This window comes from Harmonia axyridis, chromosome 4 (genome assembly GCF_914767665.1).
Source record: "Harmonia axyridis chromosome 4, icHarAxyr1.1, whole genome shotgun sequence".
Lineage (NCBI taxonomy): Eukaryota > Metazoa > Arthropoda > Insecta > Coleoptera > Coccinellidae > Harmonia > Harmonia axyridis.
Window position 1 is genome coordinate 23,754,520 of NC_059504.1, and position 27,318 is coordinate 23,781,837.

General features: G+C 34.2%; 2 protein-coding genes and 1 pseudogene across 4 annotated transcripts in view; 2 read left to right on the plus strand and 1 right to left on the minus strand.

Moving 5' to 3' along the window:
• The first annotated feature begins 276 nt into the window (after window positions 1–276).
• Window positions 277–8,018, plus strand: LOC123679305 (protein RCC2 homolog). The gene is made up of 5 exons (XM_045616827.1): window positions 277–882; window positions 960–1,286; window positions 6,514–6,852; window positions 7,006–7,320; window positions 7,396–8,018. Exons 1-5 carry the CDS (start codon window positions 553–555, stop codon window positions 7,522–7,524), a joined length of 1,440 nt encoding a protein of 479 aa, XP_045472783.1. The 5' UTR covers window positions 277–552; the 3' UTR covers window positions 7,525–8,018.
• Window positions 8,019–13,880: 5,862 nt separating this feature from the next.
• On the plus strand, window positions 13,881–13,979 carry LOC123679382 (annotated as a pseudogene).
• A 4,446-nt stretch (window positions 13,980–18,425) lies between these two features.
• The window catches only part of LOC123677522 (juvenile hormone esterase-like), a 57,502-nt gene continuing 48,609 nt past the window's right edge, over window positions 18,426–27,318 (minus strand). For all 3 annotated transcript variants that reach the window (XM_045614092.1, XM_045614091.1, XM_045614090.1), the window contains exons 9-11: window positions 26,493–26,655; window positions 26,293–26,422; window positions 18,426–18,911 (exon numbers count right to left, since the gene is read on the minus strand). In XM_045614092.1, the coding sequence (XP_045470048.1) occupies window positions 18,698–18,911; window positions 26,293–26,422; window positions 26,493–26,655 (507 nt within the window). In that variant the 3' untranslated portion in view covers window positions 18,426–18,697. The remainder of the gene's footprint in view (window positions 18,912–26,292; window positions 26,423–26,492; window positions 26,656–27,318) is intronic.

The window sequence follows — 27,318 nt, forward strand, 5'->3', positions numbered from 1 at the left end:
ATCCAGTTATTTTTCAACTGTTATTAATATTATATTTCCAACTAAAGGATCTCTTTATGTTTATCAGCAAATTGTTATTCTTCAAAAATGTATTATTCTAATATTCAAATAATTGATAATTTCTAGTTTCAAACACCACTATCTACTTTGTGGCAATGAAATATAATTTTTATAAGGAATTAATGAAATTCCCCAATTTATAGTACGAAATATTCTCTTTAAAATACATATATGAAATATATACGAAAAACATCCAATATTCCGTGGTCTTCAACTCTTTTGTTTTACTTCCGGGTCCGTTATTTCTTGAAATGGGGTTTTATCACAGGGTTCATTGTATTTATGTTGGTAATATTAATAACTAAGATGAATTATTTTTGTTGAGCATAAACAAGTGGATCAGGGCTTTCTTTATTTGTAAGAATTGGAAAATTATATAAAAACCGTTTGGTGTGCATCATCAATAACACCGGTAATTCAATATAAACGTGTCAAATTAACTTAAATCTCCCTTGTTTCCTCAACTGATATTCTTTTGCTGTGATCTCTAATATGTCGACAAAACGTAAGCGAGCTCCCGTTAAAAAAACTGCCAAGAGGGGTAAAAGGAAAGAAGATAGTGATATTGATTCTGAATTATCTGATAGAAGTGATAATGACAATGCTACTCAGCCAGATGAAGTCCTCATTGTAGGACATGGAGATGCTTTAGACGATCTGAGTCAACTTCCTGAAGAATTGTTAAAAACTATAATTAAACCAGCTGGACAATTGCTCATTTTTGGTCAAGTTCACTGGGATAATGTTGGAAAGCGGGAAATTAAGCCTACTGGAAAGATGTATCCAAACTTATATCTCCCACACATTTTCACTGATTTGAAGGTTTGCATTAATTTATTACATTAATTTTCTGATGTAAAGGTTCCTGATAACTGTTAATGAATTTTTTATTTGTATAGGTGCGACTTGCTGTGAGTGGTTGTGTAGCCGCACATAGTGTAATTGTTACTGAGGATGGCAAGTGCATGACATTTGGTCGTAATCCTTATGGGCAGCTGGGTTTGGATGATACAAATACTCGATACTCTCCAACAGTTGTTCCAGGTCTGGAAGACAAAAATATTATTGGTGCAGCATGTGGAAGACATCATACCTTGTTCCTCACTGACACAGGTACTGTTTTTGCATGTGGTGATAATCGTTCTGGACAATGTGGAGTTGGAAATTTGCAACCAAAGATTATGGTCCCAACTAGAATCAATTATAGAGGCCCACCTATCATAAAGGTATATATATTTATATAAATTTTGTTTTTTCTTGATATATAATTTTTTTGAGAATGGAATTAATCATAATTTTTTTCGGTCATAGTCATAGTCTTAACAGTTCTTGGGACTGTGAGTACATGTATGTACAATGCCAAGTTTCAGATTGAACAGAAATTATCACTCTTAAATCTGTATACAGGGTGTCCCTAAAAGACCACCTCAAACAGAAAGTAGATCAGAATGTGCTCTACCTGATATGAAAAATCCTCTAAATGAAAGTCTCACAGTTTTTGAGATATTTGATGTTTAATGAAAATGTTGAATTTTTTCACTTTGAATACTTTCTCTCATGCCATAGGTACAATTGAATACTTTTAGAATCAGTTTTTTCCATGAATATTGTTGAATGATTGCTTCGATTTATCCACTGAAAAATATAATACAGGGATTCTGAAGAAAAATGTTTGAAATTCATGTTTTAGAGAAAGTGCTTTTTTTTATCAAATTCGATCTGGACTGGTGTAAAAAAAAAGCAGTAAACTGCATATTATGTTGAAAAGTTGCCTATTCTGAGAGGATTTCAAAAAGGTGAAATACATAATAACCTCATTCAGAAAAAAAAATATACTAATGTTTACCGTAAATGGAACATTTCTGTGAAACTGATTTTGTCACATTTTCCACAAAATCTTTCATCATCAGGTAGAGCACACTCTATTTTCGTTGGACGTGTTTTTTTTTGGGACACCCTGTATATGTGTTTTTTTGGGACACCCTGCATATGTGCATATAGTGTGGAGAAGCCAAATGTAATACATTCATTATCTAGGTTACTGTATCAGGTGTCGTAAATTCCTTGTCTTATTAGGGGATCTCAGAATCCCTTAAAAAATTAAATTGCATATTTTCAGTCTCGATTCTTGAGAGGATTCATTTGGTGAAAACCGAAACCTCATAAATTCAACTGTTATCAATTAGAGAAAATTGGAAAATGGCGTGAAATGAAAATTTCTCATAACTTCTTTATAACTGTTACTATTAACAAGAAACGAAATCATTCTACAGGCACTTCCTTCAATAGGATCCATTGGTGTAATCATTTGTTTCTTATTGCAATACGTTTCAAAGTTGTAATACAAACTTTTGTTCATTTTTAATGTAAACCATACAAATTTTTGCAACAAATAAAAACGCTCAATTTTTCCCTTTTCAAAATTATTTAAAACGTTATATAAGTATTTTATCAAACTATAAAATCTTCAAAAGTTTGAGTTTCACAAGGCAAATCCACCAGGTCCTATCTATGATAATCTGTGAACTTCAGGTAAATAAAATATTTGGTGACCACCAAGTTCTCCGGATTTAACAACGTTAGATATTTTTTCCTTTGTTCACACAAAGAATATTTATCAATTTGTAAATGTTGAAAAAATTGGACGACGAAACTAATTGCAATAAAAAACAAATGATTATGCCAAAGGCCAATACTACTGAAAAAAATTTTTGTTTTATGTATCACCAGTAATTAGGAAGTTATGAGAACTTTTCATTTTACGCCATTTTCCAATTTTCTTTAATAGCTTGGAAACAGTTGTCCTTATTAGGTTGCTGTTTTCACCAAATTAATTCTCTCAAGAATCGAGCCCGAAAATGTGTCCTTTATCTTTTTCAAGCTCAAGGGGATTCTGAGATCTCCCCTCACTAGACAACAAATTTTTGGGACATTCTGAAAAATGAAAATTCTGAAACATGTCGAATTCAAATTGTCATTTTTCTTTGTAAAAATATGAACCTTACCTTTAACCGCCCACGAAAGACAGATACAACCCCAATTTTTCAAATAGGAAGTATGCACGATACATCGTTTTCTCTATTCAGAAATGTTACCATTTTTATTTTAATTGCAAAAATCAAGATAGAAAAAATTAAATCGAGTTAATATCGAAATTTGGTACAATATCGAAAACTAAAATGTAATACAAAAGGTATTAAAAAAAATATGAATGAAGTAGATGTTCAAAGCTTCTAACCACAAATAAAAATTTCGTCCACATTATTCAACATTTTGGAAGTGATCCACCTAATCGTTATTATAGTTGAAATTGTATGAGAATTCCAAGAGCCCAATTAAAGTTGGAAATTCCATCTCAAACCCATTCCCATTGACAAAAGGATTGAAACAAGGATGCAGTTTCCCTCCAACACTATTCAAAATATACCTTCAGGAAGCACTTAAAAATTGGAGTCGCAAAATGACCGGAATTGGAATACAAATTCCTGAACACTGTTATTCGCGGATGACCAAGTGCTGGTGGCAGACTATATGTTAAGGAAGCTCATAGAAGAAAATCACTAATGGGGGTTACATGTCAACATAGGAAAAACAGAGTACCTCAAAATAAGAGATGAATCAGAAGACGCAGAACTGGAAATGAACTTAAAAGGTGTAAAGAGTTCGAATACCTAGGAACTATATTTTCCGCAGGATACCCCAAAACTGGACACCTATAAGAGAACACAACAGGGAAAAAGGAACATATTGAACTCACTACTGTGGTCAAATAAGATCATATTGGAAACAAAAATGACTATAATGTTATTGAAGAACCGATTTTGACATATGGGGGTGAGTTTTGCAGTTTTCAAAGGATGACAAAAGGAGAGTTGAAGTAGTCAAAATGGTCTACCTGTGTAGACGTGCGGTATATCAAGAAGATATTTAGGATAAAAAGTCAGATGGGGAGAGTGTTCTCAAGCGAAGTCAGAATTTAGTCTAATCAATGGCTGTGGTATGGTCACATGAAGATAATGATCTTAGAAAGGTGGCCAAAATTAGCAAAGGAATAGAAACCACAGAACATAAGAAAAAGAGGGTGGCTAAAGAGGAGAATCTTTATTCAACCCAAAAAACCAACGAAATTTAGCGCTAATGTTCAAATTGTGCACTGACTGATACAAAGGCAAACACTTTGTACACTTCACTCAAAGACTTTAGGAGTGGTCTGCTTCACTTCATCGCGAATTCTTTGCTATAACTCTTCTAAATTACTTGGCCTATTGAAATAAACATTTGATTTTAAATGACCACACAAAAAATGTTTAAAGCGATCAAGTCTGGAGAACGCGGTGGCTACTCAATAGGTCTCTGTTGTATCTACTTTCCAGGAAATTTCGCGTCAAGATATTGACGGACGTTTATTCTGAAAGGAGAAGCCCCAACTTGTCGATACACATTTCTGGACTGCAAATGTCGCAATAAGATGTTTTTGATTATATCTATATAAAGAACGAAATGGCGATATGATTCCAAACAAGCAAAGTATTATGAAGTATTATTAGAAATCAAACAAACTTCTGTTTAAAACAAATCATAAATAAATGGAAACTTTAACATATTTCAACAGACAGTAGTGAATCCTGTATTGATGGAATTTTCACCAATTTAGAAGTCCCATACACTGTTAAAGACGCCCTCATATCGGTTCATGAAGCTCAAATACTGAGAATCAAATTTACCAAAGGAACAATTTTACATACGAAAGAATATTAAACAAACAAAATATTGAAACATTTTAAAAACTGTTTAAGAAAGAAAATTGGTCATCGATTTACCAAACCAATAACATTACTTACCAGTTTGAAGAATTTCAGAGAATATATTTGCAACACTTTATAAATCATATCCATTAAAAAGAATGACTGAAAAATATGTATGTGAAAAAATAAAAGAGACTGATTCGGAAATGAAAGTCATATAAAACAAGCTTGATATATTGCATGCATAAAGTGAATATGACAAAAAGTTCTTGTAAAAATATAAAGAAACAAAAATAGAATAAAAGCTCACACAAACCAATGCGGCAAACTACGTCTCGTGAATCGGTGTATAATTGAATATTGTCTATGATATTGTGATATTATAACTGAATATTTGGCACAAGATTTTCAATACATCACTACTATAGTGCGACATCACTCTCGCACTATCATAATAGTAACTAAGCATCCAATGGTATCAGATTCTTCTGTGAATGAATTTAATTCATTTTCAAATAACTTGGGGGATATCCATTTCAATTGATATTCTTTTTTCTTCGAGATTCCCTCACTTTCACCTTCACTTATGCCCGCCACTCACGAAGCGTTTTTTCGAGCCTTTGGTAGCAAGCGTCGAAGAGATTCCAGTCGGGCAGTCAGGTTCATACTCTGATTTACAGTCGTACGGCCGTGTTCCGGCTGACTGGAATCTCTTCGACGCTTGCTACCAAATGCTTGAAAAAACGCTTCGTGAGTGGCGGGCATTAAGTCGTTCTACTACCTATTAGAAATAGCATACAGGGTGTCCAAGAAAATGTGGGAAATCTCTCAGATTTAGATAAAACATAAAAAAAAAATAAGATGACAAGTTCCCATCATTTTTTCCTAGAGGCCCTCCCTACGGGATACGGCCTCCTAAATGACGTCACTGGAAATCCATTTTACTGGAATAAATTTCAAAATACTTATTATAATTTAAAAAAAAATGATATGATGAACGGTAGTAAGGACCTCTTAAAATACTGCCCTTAAATTTAAATTAGCTCTTTTAGTTGACCAGGGGCGGACTAGGTTGTATATTTTAATGCTTACATTTTCAACACTCCTGTATAAATGTATGAAACATATTTGGTTAGCTTGAACATTAAGTTAAAAAAAAGGTACTCTTGTTTATCGTCGATAAAAAGAACCATGAATTCTAATTTTTTTTTGTCGGCGACAAAGTGTAATACGAAAGTTATTCAAGGAACAAAAAAGTTTATGTTATCGAATCTGACAAAATCTGTTTCTTATCACATCACAATGAAAGATCAACTGGAGAGGAATACAACCGTTACTATGGTAACTACAAAAAAAGAGTTAATTTAAATTTAAGGGCAGTACTTTAAGAGGTCCTTACTACTGTTCATCATATCAAATTTTCTTTGAATTATATTAAATAGTTTGAAATTTGTTCCAGTAAAATGGATTTCCAGTGACGTCATTTAGGAGTCCGTAGGGAGGGCCGCTAGGAAAAAAAAATGATGGGAACTTGTCATCTTATTTTTTTATGTTTTATATAAATTCGAGAGATTATGCTGTACATAACCATAAATGAGAGCTTTCCGATTGATGACCAAATACCGCAAAAAATGGAAAAATCCATTTTCAAAACTTACGAAGGAATTCCTTTTTTCGAAATATTCCTGAAGAGGTTTTATTTTTCTAGGTTGGCTGTGGAGCAGATTTCTCTGCAATATTAGACATAAAGGGTGGCCTTTGGACCTTTGGTCTCCCAGAGTATGGGCAGCTAGGTCATAACACTGATGGAAAATTCTTCAAGACTAGCACTAAGCTGTGTTTCAATTTTGAAACCAGTCCAAAGCGCATATTGATATACATTGAAAGAACTAAAGATGGACATGTCTCCCCTGTTGATTTTCCTGAAATTGTGGACTTCAACTGTGGTCAAAATCATACTGTTGCTATAGACAGTAAAAAGAGGGCATTCTCCTGGGGTTTTGGAGGATTTGGCCGTTTGGGTCATAATGAACAAAAAGATGAGATGGTAAGTAAAAGATGTAAGGCATTATTATTTGTGTGTATGGAATAGAAAATTGCAAATTATAGAAAATAAATTGTAGTAGTTGCTTTGAAGGATATCAAAATGATTAAATAGGAAAAAATGTGATTATTTAACATAACTTTTCACATTATTCAGGTTCCTCGGTTGATAAAATTCTTCGATATCCAAGGAAAAGGTGTAAGGTCTGTTCAGTGTGGATCTACATACAGTCTTGCTCTTTCCGACTTCGGAATTCTTTTCATGTTTGGTCAGACTAAAAGAACAGGAGAAGCGAATATGTATCCTAAACCAATTCAAGACCTTAATGGGTGGAATATACACCATATTGGTGCTGGATTTACATCCATCATTGTTCATGCAGATGATGCAATTATTGCTTGGGGTGCATCACCAACTTATGGGGAGCTTGGGCTTGGTGATATGCAGAAATCAAGTACAGTTCCAAAAGAGGTAAGTTTTTTTTCATTCTTACTTAGTCATTGATGTGGAATTAATGGTGATGATATAAAACAATTTTTTTTTCAGGTCAGCAAGCTTGGTGGCCTGAAAGTGCTTGGTTTGACTATGGGATACAGTCACAGCCTAGTGATTGTAAACAATGCCTTACCAGAAGTACAAGAGAAATTGAAAAATTTCCAAACTTTCACTCCTTAAGTATATGCAACATTCCCCATACAATGTGTAATTTCATGTCTTATAGTTAGGATTATATCGTTAAGAAATGGAATGAAATGTAATCATGAATTTCATCACAAATTAATAAGGAAAAATTTTGACGTACCTAGCGTAAGGATGCATAGATTACATATGCTCAAGATAAATTAGTCCACTGATCAGAATATCAACTTTCAATAATTACTTTTTGAAAATGAAATCAGATGGTATGTGTTCCAACTAAATGTGCCTAAGTGATCTATACACTCTTAAGCTTTTTGATGTATTAGATTAAACAATTTTCAAATTTGTAATAATTTTGAACACATAATTCACATCGATTAGTATAAGTGTTCATTCTGGCAATTGGTGGAGACTGATTTTTTATTTCTCTATGGTGATTCAATTCTGCCAATTTTTATTTTATCTATACCCTATATGTTCAGTATTTTTATATTTATTGTGAATAATGAATATATAATGCGTAACCATTATAACTTGGTAGTTGGTCTTTTTTTCATTAAAGTTTTTTCAGAAAAAAATATTTTTTTTTAGCATCCTCTTCACAATACACATTCATTTTGAAATATACTCTTACAATAAAGACATCCTAAAGTATTCTGTTTCACCTTGTCCTCATATTTTTAGTTGAATTTGTTGCCTTGGTGAGTATTGAAAGTATTTTTTATTATGTTTGTGTAAATATTAACTACCGTCTACAGTGCTCGCAGGTCAACAAGTTGGTTCAGCCTCTACTTGAAGCTGGCATGAACAACTTGATTCAGTCTGATTTAGCAAACTCGAACAAGTTGGTTCCGCCTCTATTTGAACCATATTTGTATTATTTTGGGAATCTCTGAAAATCACATAATAAAAATAAATAAAATGTATTCTTATAAAGCATTTTACAGGATTCAGTTCTCTTACAACTAAATATAAGGACTAGAACCTGATAAACAGATGTGACACATCTGGTACACAACCCCCAGTAAATCTCTTAAGTTTTACCCTCGACATGACACATCTTCGTCACCCCGAAGAATGAACACTTCCTGTCTATGTTATATACAAAAAGCAATTCGTTCCCTGTAAATTCATTGAAACTGTCATGCCCTCGACACTTGAAGAAACTAATAGGTCTCCAAGCATCCTGTTGACCATCTCAATTATTTACAGGGAGCAATAACTGGATCCTACATACATATTTTGTAGAATATTACTCGGAAGTTATATCAAAAGCGTCAGGCGCTTCCCATGGAGCAAAACTTTAGTCAGACGCTTTGAAACTCTACAAAAAATAAATGAACTTTACTTGTTTGATTTTTCAATATGTTATTAAGACAACTATTACAGAGTTATATTTAATCGATCAGTACAATTGTAATGACCATGCATCCCCTAAACACTAAAATTATTAAATCACAAGTAAGAGGCGAGAGCACTACGCATTCACTACAGAGTATAAAGTATTTAAAACTTTCAAGAAAACTTACTGCTTTTGATTTTATATTTTTGCATTTCTTTTTAAGAATTCATGTGAAAAAAATCAATAATCTGAGAACTATACTGCCCTGAAAATATTGAAATTAAATTTATCGTTTTGAAGGGCTGCATGACTATGGCCAGTCACTCATGTTACACCCTGTGTAACCCAAGCAAATTAGTGCTGTAACCCCTAAAAATTGGTCAAGAGCTGGAAATCTATCTAACCCCTTTTGAGGGTCCTGAATAACAGGTATCTGAGTTTGCGACGGTTTCTAGGTTGTGCTTCAGATTTGGGAGAAGAAAAACCGCGAAATTTTCGCATTTTTTTCAGTATTTCGCTCATAACTCAAAGAGCACGCATTATACATATAATTTTGTTCTCTTGAAACTATTGAAAATATTATAATACAGGGTGTTTCCTAAACATGCGGCAAAAATTCAGGGGGTTGTTCCTTGGACTATTTTAAGCATGTTTTGTCCTTGGATGATTTTTGAAAAACCTCTTTGTTTCGAAGATACAGGGCGAACAACATTTTTAAAATTAATAATAGTTTAAATAAAAATGCGTACCGCACTGTGTTTACTAAGTAGGTACAATTTATTTTTAAATTTGTTTAACAACATTCCAATTACTAAAAACGGCCAGTTTTTTGACTAAAAATTGATAAGTGCAGATGGTAAAGGAATACAGATTAAACGAAATCGGATCATTGCTGGATGTAACTTAATAAGAAATGATCCTGGTGTTTTTGAAAGGGTTCGGCAGTCAATGAGGAGAAGATTGGATGCTTGTATGCTGGCTAGAGGTGTTCATTTTCAACAGTTTTTGTAGGTTGAGTTGAATTTTCATGTAATTTTTCATAATAAAATGTTATTATCTGAAATTTTGTTTCCCCTATATCTTCGAAACAAATAGGTTTTTCAAAAATCATCAAAGGACAAAATATTCTTAGAATAGTCCAAGGAACAACCCCCTGAATTTTTGCCGCATGTTTAGGAAACACCCTGTATAATGGAATGTGGTATGAAATTGAGAAATTTCTCATACTTCTTAAAAAAGGTAAGTTGAAAATGGTGGAATGGAATCATTTCTAGTATATTTGGCATTTCAATTCGGGGGAATCAACATTCTGATCGGAGAATTGAAAAGAAAAATAATCCGGAAGCCGCCCCAAGTGGTCATAAAATTCGGCAACGTTTAGCAATGCGAACCTCGACAAGCCTAATGAGCACATGTGTTTTTTAGCGTCATCAATTACTCGTAAACAGCGTCATTAGGGGATTATGCGATGTCATGATATTTATTTATGAGCAGGGCTGTCGCTAGCCAAACTGCCGCCCTAGGCAGAGACAAAATTTGTCGCCCTAACAGAAGTTTTACAGAATGCTAAAACTGAATTCTTATGAATAAATGATGAAATATATGAATTGAATTCAGGTTTCAGATTCTTCTGCTGAGTTTCGACTTCATAAAACACTCGAATATTCATTTTTTTCTTCAATATGATTAAATGAACCATTATTTTTAATTCGAATATATGTTGCAGACATTCTTGATGGAAAAACTTTTAAGATTAGTGAATTTGACGAAAAAAATCGTTTGTGATATTCGTTGAAATCAAAAAAAAAATTATTTGATTGATTTTTTCAGTATTCTAGTTTTCTCGAAAAAAGTTGATAATGCCGCCCTCCGTTATTTGCCGTCCCTCTAGAAACCCTGCGGTTCTGGTTCTTCTGTTCAGTTTCGACTTCATAAAAAGCTTTAACATTTTGTTTCCTTTTCTTCAAGGTTATCGAGCAAAACAATCGGATGAACCATCATTTTGAATTCGAATGCGCCCACGCCCAGCACTAGTTAATTTGATATAAAAAATGAAAAATATCAAAATACAATGGAATGCTTTACAAAATAATAAAACTCCTTATATTTCTTAAGAAGAATAAGCTTTGAATGGTGAAATGAAATCGTTTTTCGTATATTTTGCTTCCCATTCTGTGCAATCAACATTCTGATTATTGAAGAATTGAAAACAAAAATAATCCAGAAGCCGCCCCAAATGGCAATAAATTCGGGAATGTTTATTATAGCAAATCGAACGCCGACAAAGTGATGAATGCGTGGGTTTTTTAGCGTCAACTTGTAAACAACACTATGAGGGGATAACGCAACATCTGGTTATTTATGATTATAATGCGGCACCTTTGATGGTTTTTGATTATTATTTGTCGGTATTTTTCCTGTTGTTGCTGACCGAATCAAATCTCATTCGGTACTTTCCATTTCTACACATGTGATATTTGTTGACCGAGCTTGAAATGCCGACCTTGAAATTTGGCGCCCTAGGCGACCGCCTACCCTGCCTACCCCCTAGCGACGGCCCTGTTTATGAGTATAATATATAATGCGGCACATTTGATGGTTTTTGATGTTAATTGAATTTATTCCTTCTTGTTCTTTCTGACCGAATTAAATCCCATTCCGTACTTTGAATTTCTACACATGTGGTTTTTGTTGATCAAGCTTGAAATGCTGCCCTTGAAATTTGCCGTCCTAGGTGACCGGCTACCCTGCCTCTCCCCTAGCGATGACCCTATTTGCCGTCCTAACAGAAGTCAACTCTGCAGAATGAAAAGCTCGAAGAAAAATGTTGTTGATAACACAAAAAAACAAATAATTGCAAACCTTCACAAAAAATTAAATCAATTCAAGGATTGCTAAGTAATTAGACCTTTGTCTTTTTCCTTCATCGGAATTACTCGCATTATCGTATCTCTGATACGTGATAAAGACATTTTTCTAGTTCGCTGACTATAACTTTTTCAAAATCATCTCCAGCCGTTTTTCCTAAAGGAATAAATCCTAAAAATACTTCTCATGATTCCTTTTTCGTCATTACTCAAAACACTTTTCGTGTAACACTGTAGTATAACATCTACAAATCTGTTTATAAATGCCATTTATTCTACATGACTTACATCAAAGGTTTGTATAGTATATCCAAAGTCACTTGAAAACGCTTGGCCAGATGTTTCTTTGAAGTGGATACCGCGATCCGCTAAATACCGGGGTTTATTTGAAAGTATTGTTAGGCACTAAAGTCACTGGCCTCAAAAGAATTTCGGAATACTTGGACAACCCTTGTATAATCGGAATATTCTGGCTTCCTCCAAGTGACTTTGGATATACTATACCATCCAGTGTCAAAAAATGCACTAAAAAATTATAGAGCTTACTCTCATAAATTTTATTTGTAGTACCTACTCAAATCAAAGGTGAATTGAAAAAGTAAAAATATGATAACACACTCACGTTGTATATACATAAATGCATCAAACTGCAACGAATTTGCACGCTTCAATTCATGTTACCTTACTGAAATTTTCAAAGATGCGGTAATTTGTCAATTCATCGTATGCCATTGGTCGGGATGCGGATGCGCGTGTCTAGAGAAGGAAAGAGAGAGAATTTTCTGAAAGATTTTCAATAATTGTCGAGACTTCAGGAAAGATACGTAACTTATTTTAGATTTCAGCCATTACTAGTTTAATTTGAGATTTAGAATTTAATTTATCGGCGAGAATTGTGTCGAGATTCTCGCACCTCCCGTAGGATTGGACCAATAGAAACTTCTCTTGGGATTGCAAAATATCAAGAAGTACAACCCCTCTTGGGATTGGAATTGAAATATCGTAAAGAAGAACTTCCTTGAGATATAGAAGTTGGAATAGTACGTACGTTAAACTATTTTAGTTCCTGAAACTGAGAGAATACCTGCGTTATACCTGGCGTTATTATATCAACTTCACTGAATGGGCATTGGAGTACTATAGCTTCCTGCTAAGATCTGTTATTTGGAAGGCTGAAAACAATCAACAGAAGAGATTCTATCCTAATAGCACAGTAATTCATTAAAAACTGATTTAAGTTAAGTTTTTATTTCAATATTATCTGTTTAAAGTGGAAAGGATCGATCTTTGTATATGTACCTATATATATTAATTTTATTAAATTTGTAAAAACCTGGGTAGGAGTTGTGTTGCCAAATAAGCCAAACCACCCCTAGCAATCATTCTCAGAGTCTCATGGGCAATTGTAACGTTACAAAATGATTAAAAAATATTATAATCAATAGTGACAGGCATGAAATGAAAACACTTCTTATATTTCTTTAGTATGGAATCGTTTCTCTAATATTTGACACTTCTCTGAGGGATCAACATAATTCTTATTGGAGGATTGAAAATAAAAATTTATCCTGAAACAAGCCTGTGGATTGCATCAGTTTTAGCGTTAATAACTTGGAAAAAAGTACTATAAAGGTGATTACGCGTCATCTGAGATATTTATGAATATAATGCATAATGCGGCAACTTTGATGGTTTCATGTTAAATCGGTCTATTTTCTTTCCTGTTGTTTCTAACAAACTCATTCGGTACTTTGAATTTTCACACATAGAATTCTTATTCATCAAGCTTCATATGCCGCCCCTGAATTTTGGCGCTCTAGGCGACCGCCTACATTGCCTACCCCATAGCGACGGCCCTATTATTATTGTTATTTAATCTCAAGATTATCCATGTCACTTTTTTTCAATTTCATGTAGAAATTAAGATGACTTAAATTTTAATTCAGCAAACAGACACACTAGCCGAATATTTCTCCATAATCTTGTTCTAAAATGCTGTTATTCGTTTTCCATAGCCTCAATTGAAATAAAAATTTCTAGAACCTATTGTAGTGACTCTGTCTGCTCACAGATGGCGTTATGGGTTTTCGCGCCACACTTCTTCGGCCCTGGCGGATTTAAAAAGGTCGTCGTGTTGCAACAGGTTCACCTCTCCACGATGGTGTGAGAAGGTGTGTCTTGGGCAGATCATACTTCACAGGATCATTTCTGTAGTATATCACTGAGTGAGTATTAGAGTTTTATTATTGTTATTACGATTAGCGTCTTAGTTACCTAGTAGTGAGTGTGTGCTTTTAAAGTATCATTACTTAAGTGAATTATAATAGTGAGTGTAGAAAGAGTATATCGACCAGTATCCCTGGTTCCTGAAATGGAACCAGATATCCAAATGGAGTCCCCCTCTGGACCTCATCCAGAAAAACGGAAGAGGAGAATTACAGATATAGAAAATGCCAGCTTTTCGCACCCCTCGACAAGTGCTGCGAATACGATGAAAACGAGTCAGTCCCTCAAATTGAGGACTGTGAACAGGTATGCTACCCTCAAAAATGAAGAATTCGTGATGCACGACGAGGACGAGATGATGGAACCATCAGAGAAAAAGACGGATCAAAAACCACCACCAATTGTGATCCACGGAATAATTAGTGATCACAGACATATCGTCGAACTATTAAAGACATTATGCAGAGGCAAGTTTCACATAAAATACGGGAGAAACTCGACAATCCTGTTTATAGAGAAACTTGAAGAATACAATATAGTGAAGAAACACTTCAAACAAACGGACCAGGATTTCCACTCTTTCACACTGAAAGATGAAAAGACACATGCATTTGTGTTGAGAGGCCTAGAGCACAATCCCAATCTAGAAGAGATAAACTCAGAACTCAGGGAGTTGTATCAAGTTCCTGTAAAAGAGTCTTATAAAATGAAAGGAACCAAAGTTCCTTTATTCCTTGTTATAACCGATAATCAAGTAACATTAAAGCAACTACAAAGAAACGTCAAAGTTTTAAGTTACACCAGAATTGAATGGGAACGATACAGCACATCAAAGCAAATAATTCAGTGTCATCGCTGCCAGCAATGGGGACATGCAACCTCAAACTGCTTTAGCAAAGCAGTTTGCCTGAAATGTGCGGAAAACCACCTCACCAAGGACTGCCCGAAAGACAGAAGTACGCCAGCCAAGTGTGCGAACTGCAAAGGTAAACATCCAGCTAACAGTACACAGTGCGAAGTGTACCTCAAAATCTTAGAGAAACGCCAGGCTAAGACCAGGCCGACAATTGCAGCACCTAAAAAATTCGTTCCTGCTCCACCCCCGGCTACGAATCCATGGGAGGACCGGAAGAGGGCCTATGAAGAAAGGAAACGCCAAGAAACTCAAAAAATCGAGGAAACCCCACAACAAAATAAAAAGGTAGGATCGGGTAACAACCCATTCTTCGAAATTAAAAATGAATTCGAGAAACTCAATAAACATATCAATATAGAGAAATTTTTGAAATCAATCAAACAACTAAATACACAAATGGATCATGCTGAGAATCCAATTGAAAAATTTGAAATATTCTTTAATTTCATTTCTAATCTCGAAGATGGGGGGTTCTAACACACTCGAACTAGCTACCTGGAATGTCAACGGCATAAAATCCAAAATTCATGAACTTTCGCATTTTCTAAATTCAAATAAAATAGATATTATAACACTTAACGAAACAAAATTAAGAACCTTCGACCAAATTGACCTCAGGGGATTCCAGGTAGTTAGAAAAGATCGCCCAGATAATTCAGGCTATGGTGGAATTATGATTGCTGTCAAAAACGGAATTCCTTTTACCCTAATACCCTCCTTAACGAACTGCACATTAGAGAATATAGGTATTCAACTAAGTAATAACTTGAACATAATAGCTGTCTACAATAGTCCTAGCAATAAAATCACTCAAAACTGCTTAAATAACCTCTTTTCTAAAAACAGAACTATTGTTCTTGGCGACCTGAATTCGAAACATGAATACTGGAACTGCCATTCTCGTAATACCAACGGAATAACATTAATGAATTTCCTGGAAAGAAACGATGACTGTATCCTGCATTTCACAGAAGACCCTACCCATTATCCTTTCAGTGATAGAACTCCTAGTAATCTTGACCTGATAATAACAAAGAACGTCCCCAACCTAAGTACTCCTGAATCTATACCTGCATTACCATCCGACCATAATGTAGTTAAAACTACCGTTGGAGGATTTATGAAGGATAATCCATCAAAAACTGTTTACGACTACTCAAATACCAACTGGCAAAAATATCGTCAAATTTTAGATGAACAAATTAAAATAAATAACTCGATAAACTCTATTGAAAACTTAGAATCCGAACTAATAAAATTTACCAATGCAATTAACTTCGCTCGCGACAAAAGTACCAAAAAGAAAAAAATTACTCCCCACGCCGACAAATTACCAACAGACATTATTAACTTAATTAACACTAGAAATAAATTCAGAAAACGCTGGCAGACAAACAGAAATGTACTAGACAAAATTACAATGAAATCTCTAACAAAAGAAATAAGACAAAAAATTAACATTCACAGAGGTAAATGTTGGGACGAAAAAATTAGTAAATTAAAACCATCCGATAATACCCTTTGGAAGATGACAAAACTTCTCGGCAAAAAACCAAAAGACATCCCGACACTTACTCACAACACAAAAGATTACATGACAGACATAGAGAAAGCAGAAATTCTTTCAGAAACTTTTGAAGCGAACCATAAAACTGTAATAAACGACCAAGAATTTCATGAGAACGTTAGAAAAACAGTTGATGAATTCCTTAGTAGATCCCACGGCGGTAATGAGTATAAAAAATACTACACTAACCCTTCTGAAATCAAAGCATTTATCCAAAAATTACCCACTAACAAATCCCCAGGCGAAGATCAAATTGATAATAAACTTATTAAAAATTTCTCTAAAAAAGCAATAGTCCAACTCAACTACTTGATTAATGCAATCATTTGTTTGCAATATTGGCCAAGTAGTTGGAAAAAGGCTATAATAATCCCTATTCACAAACAGGGGAAAGACAAAACGTCCCCTAAAAATTATCGACCAATAAGTTTATTATCAATGATCAGCAAACTAACAGAAAAAATTATTCTTAATAGACTGACAAAATTATTAACCAAAACTGAAATGCGGGATCCTCATCAATATGGATTTAAAGAAAAACACAGCTCCGTACAACAAATATGCAGAATAGCAGTTGAAGCTATTCATAGTTTCAATAAGAAACAAAACATGGTAATGCTGTTTCTTGATATAGAAAAAGCCTTCGATAAAGTCTGGGTTGAAGGACTGATATACAAGATGGTACAACTAAAACTGCCACCTTTTATCATAAAATTAATAAATTCTTACTTGAAAGAAAGAACCTTTTCAGTTAAAATGAATAATGCAATATCTCAACCCAAACATATTGAAGCAGGCGTTCCACAAGGATCAGTCCTTGGACCCAGACTTTTCAATCTATTCATACATGATATTCCAGAGTTTCCAAACACAAACCTGGCCCTTTTTGCAGACGATACCGCGATATTTGCTAAATCTTTCCATGCGACTACCGCAAATAAACTGCTACAGTACCATACAAACGTATTAAAAAAATATTATGAAACCTGGAAAATCAGTTTGAATGAGGGTAAAACAGAACAAATTGTTTTCAACAGGAAAACCAAAAACAATAAAATATGTCCACATCTGAAAATGGGCAACAGAACCATAATGCCAAAGAATTCAGTTAAATACTTAGGTGTAGAGCTCGATTCTAGATTGAACTTTCATAAACACATAGATCAAACTCTGGGTCGGGCCTACGCAATGAATACCTTATTCTACCCTTTAATGTGCAGAAAAAGTAAATTAAACAGGGAACACAAAAAACTAATTTACACCTCTATTATCAGACCCATCATAACGTACGCTGCCCCTGCATGGTGTCACCTAAAACCGACACCATTAAAGCCCCTCCAAATATTCCAAAACAAAATACTCCGATTAATACTAAACAAAAACAGATACACACGTATCACAGAACTCCATGAATTGGCACAAATTCCAACCATAAGAGAGTATGTTGATAAAATATCATCAACATTTTATGAAAAACTGAATTATGTGAGCGATTCTACGAGGCAAATCACCCGTATCCGAAAGAACAACAAAAATCCAAACGATAAGCATATTCTGCCTTATGAAAATCTACCGATTTTCAGGCAGTCTATATGAACTGTGTACATTTGTACATAGTTTCTTTCAATTACTTTGAGCAGGTTTTTTATTTTTATTTTCCTGCATAAATCATTCACATCCTAAACTGTATCATATCATCATTGTACAAAAAAATTGTTTATAGACTTTATGTCATCTGTGTTACGAAAACTCTAGTCAAGCAAAAATTATTTGCAGGAACTAGTAATTATATATATTAACAAAAACTATTGTAAAAAATATCTTGTAAAAACGTGTAAATAAACTTTTCTTTCTTTCTTCTTTGTGTCTTGGGCAGAGATCGCTGAATAGCTCAACTTATGAGTCCGCCAGCGACTCATAAGCTGGAGTCGGAACGAAACACCAAACCCCTGGGATAGGGCGCACCTCGTAACTTGGCTCGAGAAAGAATCGCCAGATTGAACAAGATGAAATTCGAAATATTTTTGTTTTCATTTATTCACTTGAAAAATAGGTTTCATTTTAACAAAAGTATTCTCGAGTGAAATGAAAAATGTACAAAATGATTTTTATTTAACAATGTATTCTTCTAAGATCAATGAATGAAGAATCTCTTCTAATTAATATCATTTCAGTTAATCACATAATAATGAAACATTCAAAAACTTCATACATTTTCACAACAAAATCCAGTCCATAAATCAAATCAAATAAATTTACAAGAATCAGTCAAACAGCTGAAAGTTTTCAAATTATTCAAGCCCTTCAAAATTCTCCCAAAGATTCTGGGATGCCCAGAACAGCATTTTTTCTTTGAGGAATCCCTGTTGCACATTTTCCCGAATATTTCCGTCTTTGGCTGATCCAGTTATGTTCAGAATATAGAGGTTATCGTTTTTCATGTTATTCAATCCAGTGAAGTTGACGCTTGGCCAAAAGTTCTCCTGCGAGCTTCTTTGGGGATTTCTGAAAAAATTATTTATTTATTTAATATTAGGCATTCATCAAGTCAAGAAGCTGACTTATTGATATTTAACCAACTATTTGACTTGAAAAACAAGTTCGTGACAAATTAACCCTTATCCGAAAGAACAATATTTCAAGATGAAAAATTTCTTAAGTTACTTACATTTTGAATATGAGCTTGAAAAAACGGAAAACTTCTCTAAGAAAATGTAATTTCTAAAGTTATTTTCAATTCAAAATTTCAATTTTTTTAAATAACCATGGATAAGAAAATATGAAGCGACGGCCTACTCAATATCTTTTTCTATATACTATAGTTATATAGAATAATATTAACCAATAATAACTATAATGTCAAAAAAAAATCAAAATGTGACAATTAATCAAACTAATTTATCATTCAAATCCCTATTTATTGAAAAATTACGAGAGAATAATTCTGATTTAATAAGAAAAAATATAGTGGAATGATTTCACAATTCAAGGACATCCAATAAGGAGATATATATTCGATATTCCTATAAGTGTCTCCCATAAAAGAAGAACCTTATTATTTATTGCTATTTGGATACTGGGCACTTGTTTGGATAGGCGCCAAAACTCAATCCGTTGAGAGAATGTGAAGAGACAAAAGAGATCATATTCCAAAATAAGGACGAAAAAAGATCATTTCATAGGGTACCAAGAGCAGAATATGTCTTCAAGCGACAACGGAATGAGGCATGTGCGCCAGTAGAAATTTTTCTCAGAGGGGGGCAAAATGAAAAATATTGTAAAACATTTTTCAATTTGACTTGATTTATGACATTTATTGCTTGACTTGATATCAAGCTACTTGACAGTGGCGTAGCCAGACATAAGCCTTTGGGGGGAAAAAGAGTTAACGCAAAAAAATTGGTTATTCGTTTTCAAGGTTTTTTGACTTCATAGAGAGAGAATTCTTGAGACACATCTGTAGAAGTGTATCAGCGATAAGAATTTCCTGCATCAATTTTCCTCCTTTAGAAGAAGTTTTTCAAAGATGTTTTCTTGCTCATAATAAGATTTTGATTAATTTTGAGATCATTCAACACTTAATAATAACAACATAACGCAACATTTATTGAGCCAATTGGAAAGTCCCTGGTCTGATGCACAGGTGACGGTGCTAGTATTGAATACATATAATTTTTTAGTTCTTACCAACCTCCAAACGATACGTGTCAAAATTTGACTGCATTTCCACCATCAGTTTGTGAGATATTGCGTTGGGAGTGTAGCTACTTTTGTTATTTGAGAAAAGACGGAAAAAAAAAGAAATGGTGTGTTCATAAAATATCGCTTTTTGAAGGGAAAAAAATACAGTTGAAGCAAAATCTTGGATTGATGAAGATTTTCCGGGGTCTGCACCATGAAAATCCACCAACATTGATTGGTATGCTAAGTTTAAAGACGTCGAACGCAGTGGACGCCCAAAAGAGGCTGTCATCGACGAAAAAATCGAAAAAGTTCACAAAATAATTTTGAATGACCGTAAAGTGAAGATATCATCTGAACGTGTACATCATATCATTCACGAATATTTGTACAGGGTGGGCAAATAAGCGAGGTAAGCGGCTATATCTCAGGAACCACTCATCGTAGAGACGGTAAAAAATTTTACCACTAAAGTAAACAAAAGAAAACACTGGAAATTATTTTGAAGTTCATACCTCCACCGCTAGGGGGCGTAATAGCTACCGTCGAGTAGAAAAATGCATTTTACTCGAAAAATTTTCATATTAAGTTGGAAAAAAAATATCATCACTGTAAACCTTGGAAAATTCTCTATCTGTTTGAATTGTCACTTTCGATTTTACGACATCAAATAAGGGTGGGGGAAAGATAGAAATCTGACTGATTGAAATGTCTGTAACTTCAGTTTGGTTCAACATTTTTGAGCAAATTAAATCTTATTTGACAGACAACATCTTGTTGATTAAGGAAAAAATATACTCATGATGAATTTGATTCAGCTGCTTCCGATAGGGAGCGCTAAGTCAGAAGTTCATGTTTTGTTCATTTTTCTCTGAAATTTCAAATGTAATGATAGGATTTTCTTAACAGAAACAAAAATTTCATTGAATTTGCATGAAAAAACTTGAAGGTCACAAAGCGATAATTTCAGGCGTTCTGAAGTTATGGCCGAAAGAAGATATTCTTCAACTGATGCACTGCGAAAAACCAAATTGAGTCTTCAAGTTCTAACAGAAACAGAAATCCCATCAAATTTGTATGAAAAAACCAAAAGGTCGCAAAGCGATAGCTTCAGGCATGAATTGGGCTTCGAATTGCTTCTGCATCCACCGTATTCACTAGATCTGGCCCCAGCGACTTTTTCCTGTTTTCAGAACTCAAAATAATGCTCGCTGGAAAGAAATTTAACGCCAATTAAGAAGTAATCGCCGAAACTGAGGCCTATATTGATGCGAAAAACAAGTCTTACTACAAAAATGGTATCGAAAAGTTGGAAGATCGCTATAATCGCTGTATCGCCCTCGAAGGCAACTATGTTGAATAATAAAATCGAATTCTACCAAAAAAATGTGTTTTACTATGGTAGACCGGAGACTTTTCAATTGGCCTGTTAATGGAAATCGAAGTGCCGAAAAAAATTTTTTTGACACAAAGGGATAATTAGATTTTATTTATTTACTTCAGGGTCCTAAAAAAATTGGAGAATAGAAGCTTTTACTTTTGGACCTAATTAATTTCTAAGCGATTGTTCATCATCGATTTGGCATTTATTGCACGTATGCAAATAATGATTGTGCCGACGACAGTCTTATCAGATCGAGCCCGGTGATTGATATCAATTCTTCGATTCAATTTTACGACGATTAAATTATTGTTGTGGCTTTAATGTTTATTCCTCCTGGAAGGATACCTATATCCCTCTATCCAAATATACTTATATCGGACAAACAATGAAACATGGGCTTGAAAAGTAATTCCATTTGTTTATTTCCATTTTTTCCAAAGAATATTTATTAGTTTTCAAAACGAAATGGCAATAATGGCATACAGATAATTTCTGATCAAATTTCATTTCATTTGAACTTCCACTTTTCTCGATAATAGAAATTCATTTCTCGCTTTCGCACATTCCGGTTGAGAATCGATTTACCTTCACTAGGGACAATTAGAAGCATTGAACTGTCTCAACCGTTCCTATTTGGTAGTTAATCATGATTAAAACAAGTTTTATACTTTTTATGGCTTTCCTTGCACAATATTGATAAGGTATCAACAATATGTGAGGATGATATTGAGAACCTGCGAAGTTTTGAACTTATTTAAAGTTCAGACACTGAAGGTTGTTCAAATTGTACAATGTATTTATGTGAATTCAAGTATAAAAAAGTGATAGGAAAAAACCAAAAGGTACGTTTTTATTCAATGCAAAAGAATTAATCCCAAACTCAAATAAATCAAGAGTTTATGTACAGGGTGGGCAAATTTCGATGTTTTAGCACTACAACTTTTGAACCAGAGGAGATAGACAAAATCTGATACCCACTTCTCGATCTCTTTTTCTGAGAAACTATCAAGGGTAGTATTCATTTTTGGCCACCTTCTTTTGTTTTCGAGTTATAAGCGAAAATTGGAAAAATGGCGATATCGAAAAACATTTATATCTCCGCTAATACTGATGATAGAGCTCTGAAATTAAAACATTAAACAGGCACTTTTTTACGTAAAATCCAGTGGCGTGCTCGTATTTTCAAAAGGGTTTTTAATTACGAAGCTATGACCCAAAGTTAGGTTTTTTCAAATGGGAACACTAGATTTTTGTGCCATTTTCTGAAAGCTTAATTTTTCCTGATTTCAAAAATATATAACATCGTATGATTCGGATCAATATAAATAATAGAAAATGACCAAAAACCTCTTTTCACCTAAGAGTCTCAATATTTCTATGGTTTCAACTGTTGTGAACACAGAAAAATTGAGCTTTCTATAACAAGAGCAGTGTCCTTCCGTCAATCTGATTATTTCTATGCTTTTCAATTATTTCTACAAAATTCGAATCTAGATATGTTTTATACATTTTTTATCTAAAAATTGATTTGGAAATAACGGAGAAACCACAAGATCAAATTTTTCAATCGAAAGAGTTGTATTGAGATGCATGTATCAGGAGATTATTTACATAGGTCTCCAGAATCAATACGCACAAGTACCAATCCATTTTAAACAGCATATGAAACAATGCATATATGATTGAACTCAACAATTTAATTACGGAGGGACAAACAAGAAATAATATTTAACCTAATAATGACAACAATTGCACAGTCGACACCTCTTCTCGAGTTTTCAATAGATGAATATTTGAAACTGTGTTCAAGCTACCTAGAAAACTTTTTCCAAGTTCGTTTATCTTTTCGGAACTATTTGTATAAAATAAATATAGATTCGAATTTTGTAGAAATAAGTGAAAAGCATAGAAATAATCAGATTGACGGAAGGACACTGCTCTTGTTATAGAAAGGCTCATCTACAGTTGAAACCATAGAAATATTGAGACTCTTAAGTAAAAAAAGGTTTTTGACCATTTTCTGTTATTTATTTTGATACGAATCATATGATGTTATATATTTTTGAAATCAGAAAAAATTAAGCTTTCAGAAAATGGCACAAAAATCTAGTGTTCCCATTTGAAAAAACCCAACTTTGGGTCATAGCTTCGTAATTAAAAACCCTTTTGAAAATACGAGCACGCCACTGGATTCTACGTAAAAGAGTGCCTGTATAATGTTTTAATTTCAGAGCTCTATCTTCAGTATTAGCGGAGATATAAGTGTTTTTTGATATCGCCATTTTTCCAATTTTCGCTTATAACTCGAAAACAAAAGAAAGTGGCCAAAAATGAAAACTACCCTTGTTATTTTCTCAGAAAAAGAGATCGAGAAGTGGGTATCAGATTTTGTCTATCTCATCTGGTTTGAAAGTTGTAGTGCTAAAACATCGAAATTTGCCCACCCTGTACAGGGTTTTTCACTTAAGCGGGTCACTGGATTTTGTGACTTATCCTTCGAGCAATATTGAAAAGTGACCCATCACTATGATAGTATTTATCACGGGCTATCCAAATATCGGAAAAACTATCGAACCAAGGCAAGGAAAGTTATTGAGGAAAAACCATTTTTCAAAATTTTACTGGTTTTCAATATGAGAAGGTGGTGACACGAGTGGTCTCGTTTTTGATTGGCTGAGCCAAAATATAGCGGCTTTTCGTTTACATTCTGCGTTTACCTGATTTTTGGGATTTATTCGAAACCTAAGGCGTATTTTATTAAGTCACTGTAGTAGGTATTCTTCAGTAGAATAAATTTGTTCTTTATACAAATCTATCATGCCTAATAATTTTAAAGTTGAAGGAAAAGTCTATAAAACACTTCTGTTGGTGGAACCTTGTATATTGAATCATCTAATTACAAAAGTGTTTCATAGTCTTTTCCTTCAACTTTATGCTCAACACTTCAAAATAGGATTTTATGAGATTATTCTTATATTTTCAATTTTGACGAAGTGTCAGTTCAGTTTAGTCAATCGTATTCTTAAGTTCTATGATTACAACAGTACGTTGTATTGAGTGGTATATCTGGGAGAATGACCAGTTAAGGGTCTCGAACCTTTTTTTATTTGGCGTAAATTGGAATCAACGTGGCGCTCATTAAACATCTCTTATCAGCTGAAAATACGGTCAAAAAAACGGAACATTTCGTAGGAACCATGTGGAGACAGGAAATATTCAACTCGAGCATCATGGTCGTCTTCTCCCCACAGACCAAACACTCTAGATCGTGAAAAATAAACTCGAGGAGGACCAAACATTGGCAGAACGAGCCCCACTGAGCATAAACACAATAATAGATACGCTTTCAATCTGCATCAAGACTACATACTTCCTGGTAGATAACATATTCTACCAACCAGAATTTGGAATAGTCATGGGTTCACCACTGTCCCTTGTACTGGCAGACATATTAATGGAAGATTCCGAGGGGAGAACACTGGACCTATATGTATTAAAACCGAAACTAGGGCGATGATACGTGGATGACACATTCGTGATCTGGAAAAGAAAACATTATTGGATTCCAAGATCACCGCAATAGCAAAGAGGAATCCATAAAATTCACGATGGAAATCGAGGAAATTAACCAACTTCCATTCCTGGATGTGCCCATACTCAAACAGGAGGGAATTCCACGATTTACAGGAAGCCAACGAACACATTTTACTATCCCCACTTCTAGTCTAACCATAACCTCAACACCAAATTGGGAGTAGCCAGATGCCTCTGTGACAGAGCAACTCAAAGATGCTTTAGTCTGAATGATAAGAATGAGCAATTGAACAAGATCATGGGAAACCTCGAAAAGAACGGCTATCCCAAGAAGATGCTAGAAATCGCCAGGACATCAGGGAAAACTACGGAGTGCTGACCAAACATACAAAGCGAAACAGTAGAAACGATAACCACAGTCATGCCATATTTGAAAGGGTTATTGAAAAATTGAGAAGAATTGTTAATAGATAAGGAGTGAGAACAGAGCTAACCTAACGAAGGTGAAACCTGATAATGAAGATCAAAGAACTAAAAATTGCGTATACGAAATACCATGCGAATGCAGCCGAGCTTATTTTGGAGAGAACAAACGCCCTCTGAACATAAGAGTCAAAGAGCACTAAAAACTAGCTCAACTGGGAGAAACAGATAAATACAGGCTAGTTCAACATGCTTGGGATGAAGACCATAGGATCAAATGGGATGAAGCTTCCATAATATCAAAAGAAGAAATATCGAAACGAAGGAAACTTAAAAAAGCTGCCTTCATGGATATTACTCCGAATCCCATTAGTATGCCATTTCTTAAGATCAAGGAGGTCTGGGCACCAATCATCCAATCTGAAATTGACTACCACGCATTCCAACTGCGCATACCGCAAGTAAGATATAACTTATATAGAGCGAAATGCTTCTATAGCCTAATGGAAGAGTGAAAGGATTGCAACTGAGCTAATCTGGGTTCAAATTCCGATACCCTCAATACAAACTTCAAAAAATATGGAGTCCAGACAGACCTAGTTTGGCAAACGGTTCTTCTCCGTACCAAATAATCGGTGCTTCTCAGGACCACTACACTGAAGAGGCGAATGCTTGCCGAAACGTCGTTATCAAGCGTACCAAGTATTTCATTCTGAAATACATGCCCCCTTTTCTGAAATTGAACTTTGATTTTCTGAACTGCGAGTACAATCGGAAAAGATGTAGTTTTAATTTTGGTATAGTCAGCGAAATTGTCAGTTAATTGTCAGAGAAACAGAGAAATAATATTATCACATATCTTACCTATTTGTGACGAAGTTAATCCATCTATCTAAGAGTATTTCACTCATTTTATTATCGGTCATATCATCGTTCTTAGGAAAAAGAGCAGGAGAATTGAATAAATAGAGTGAGTCATCCAAATGGGATACACCTGGAAAGATTTAATTAAAAACTCCAGAAAAATTGAATTTTCCTATTTCTTTGAAATGTCGGCATCTTACCCCAATCGAAATCTATAGTTTCATTCGTTGCTGCCCATATATCACCATAGGTCTGCCTGCCACTGTATTCAAAAGTGTAAGCCCATATCGGTTGATTACTAACGGCTGCGTGTAGCATCACAGATTGGTAAAATGGATATTTCATGGACCGATCGCTCCATAACTGAAAAAAAATGTTATAAAATATAATGTCTCAGAACAAATACTGAACCGTAAGAGAAATTCAGATTTAGAAAGTATATGTATAGGAGAATGATGACAACTTATTTCATTCATAATAACGTAGAAAAAATTTAATCTTTCATTTGGAAATAAAACTTCAATGTTCATTACAATAGTGAAATGGGTATTTTTGAGCGCACTTTCACCGTATAGATCACTCTTGTCATCGTTTTGTTACATTACAATGTCTGTATTTTACAATTATTTATCCGAGAATATAGTCTTATATGACTAGACAGGTTCGTCTGATGAATTCGTGTTCCATTCGTCTGCCAGTCGTAAACACGATAATTCCTGATCGAAGAATGCTAGAAACTATTTGTATGAAACAGAGCAAAGCTCTTACCTTACTTAAGGTTTACAGTTATAAAAGGCTGTTTGATATTGAAAATGATGCTTCAAAAGTAATATCAGGGATCAATAGTTGAAAGGATAGGGATATTACTTCCAAACCAATTCATTTAATTATGAAATCATTTGAATAAGGTCTTAACATATCTATTCAGTGATAGGATCTTACTAATTTAATATCGATTGATACGTTAATAATCGATATCTCACCATAGTTACTATGGTGTGGAGAAGGGAGGGGTACCGATTATCA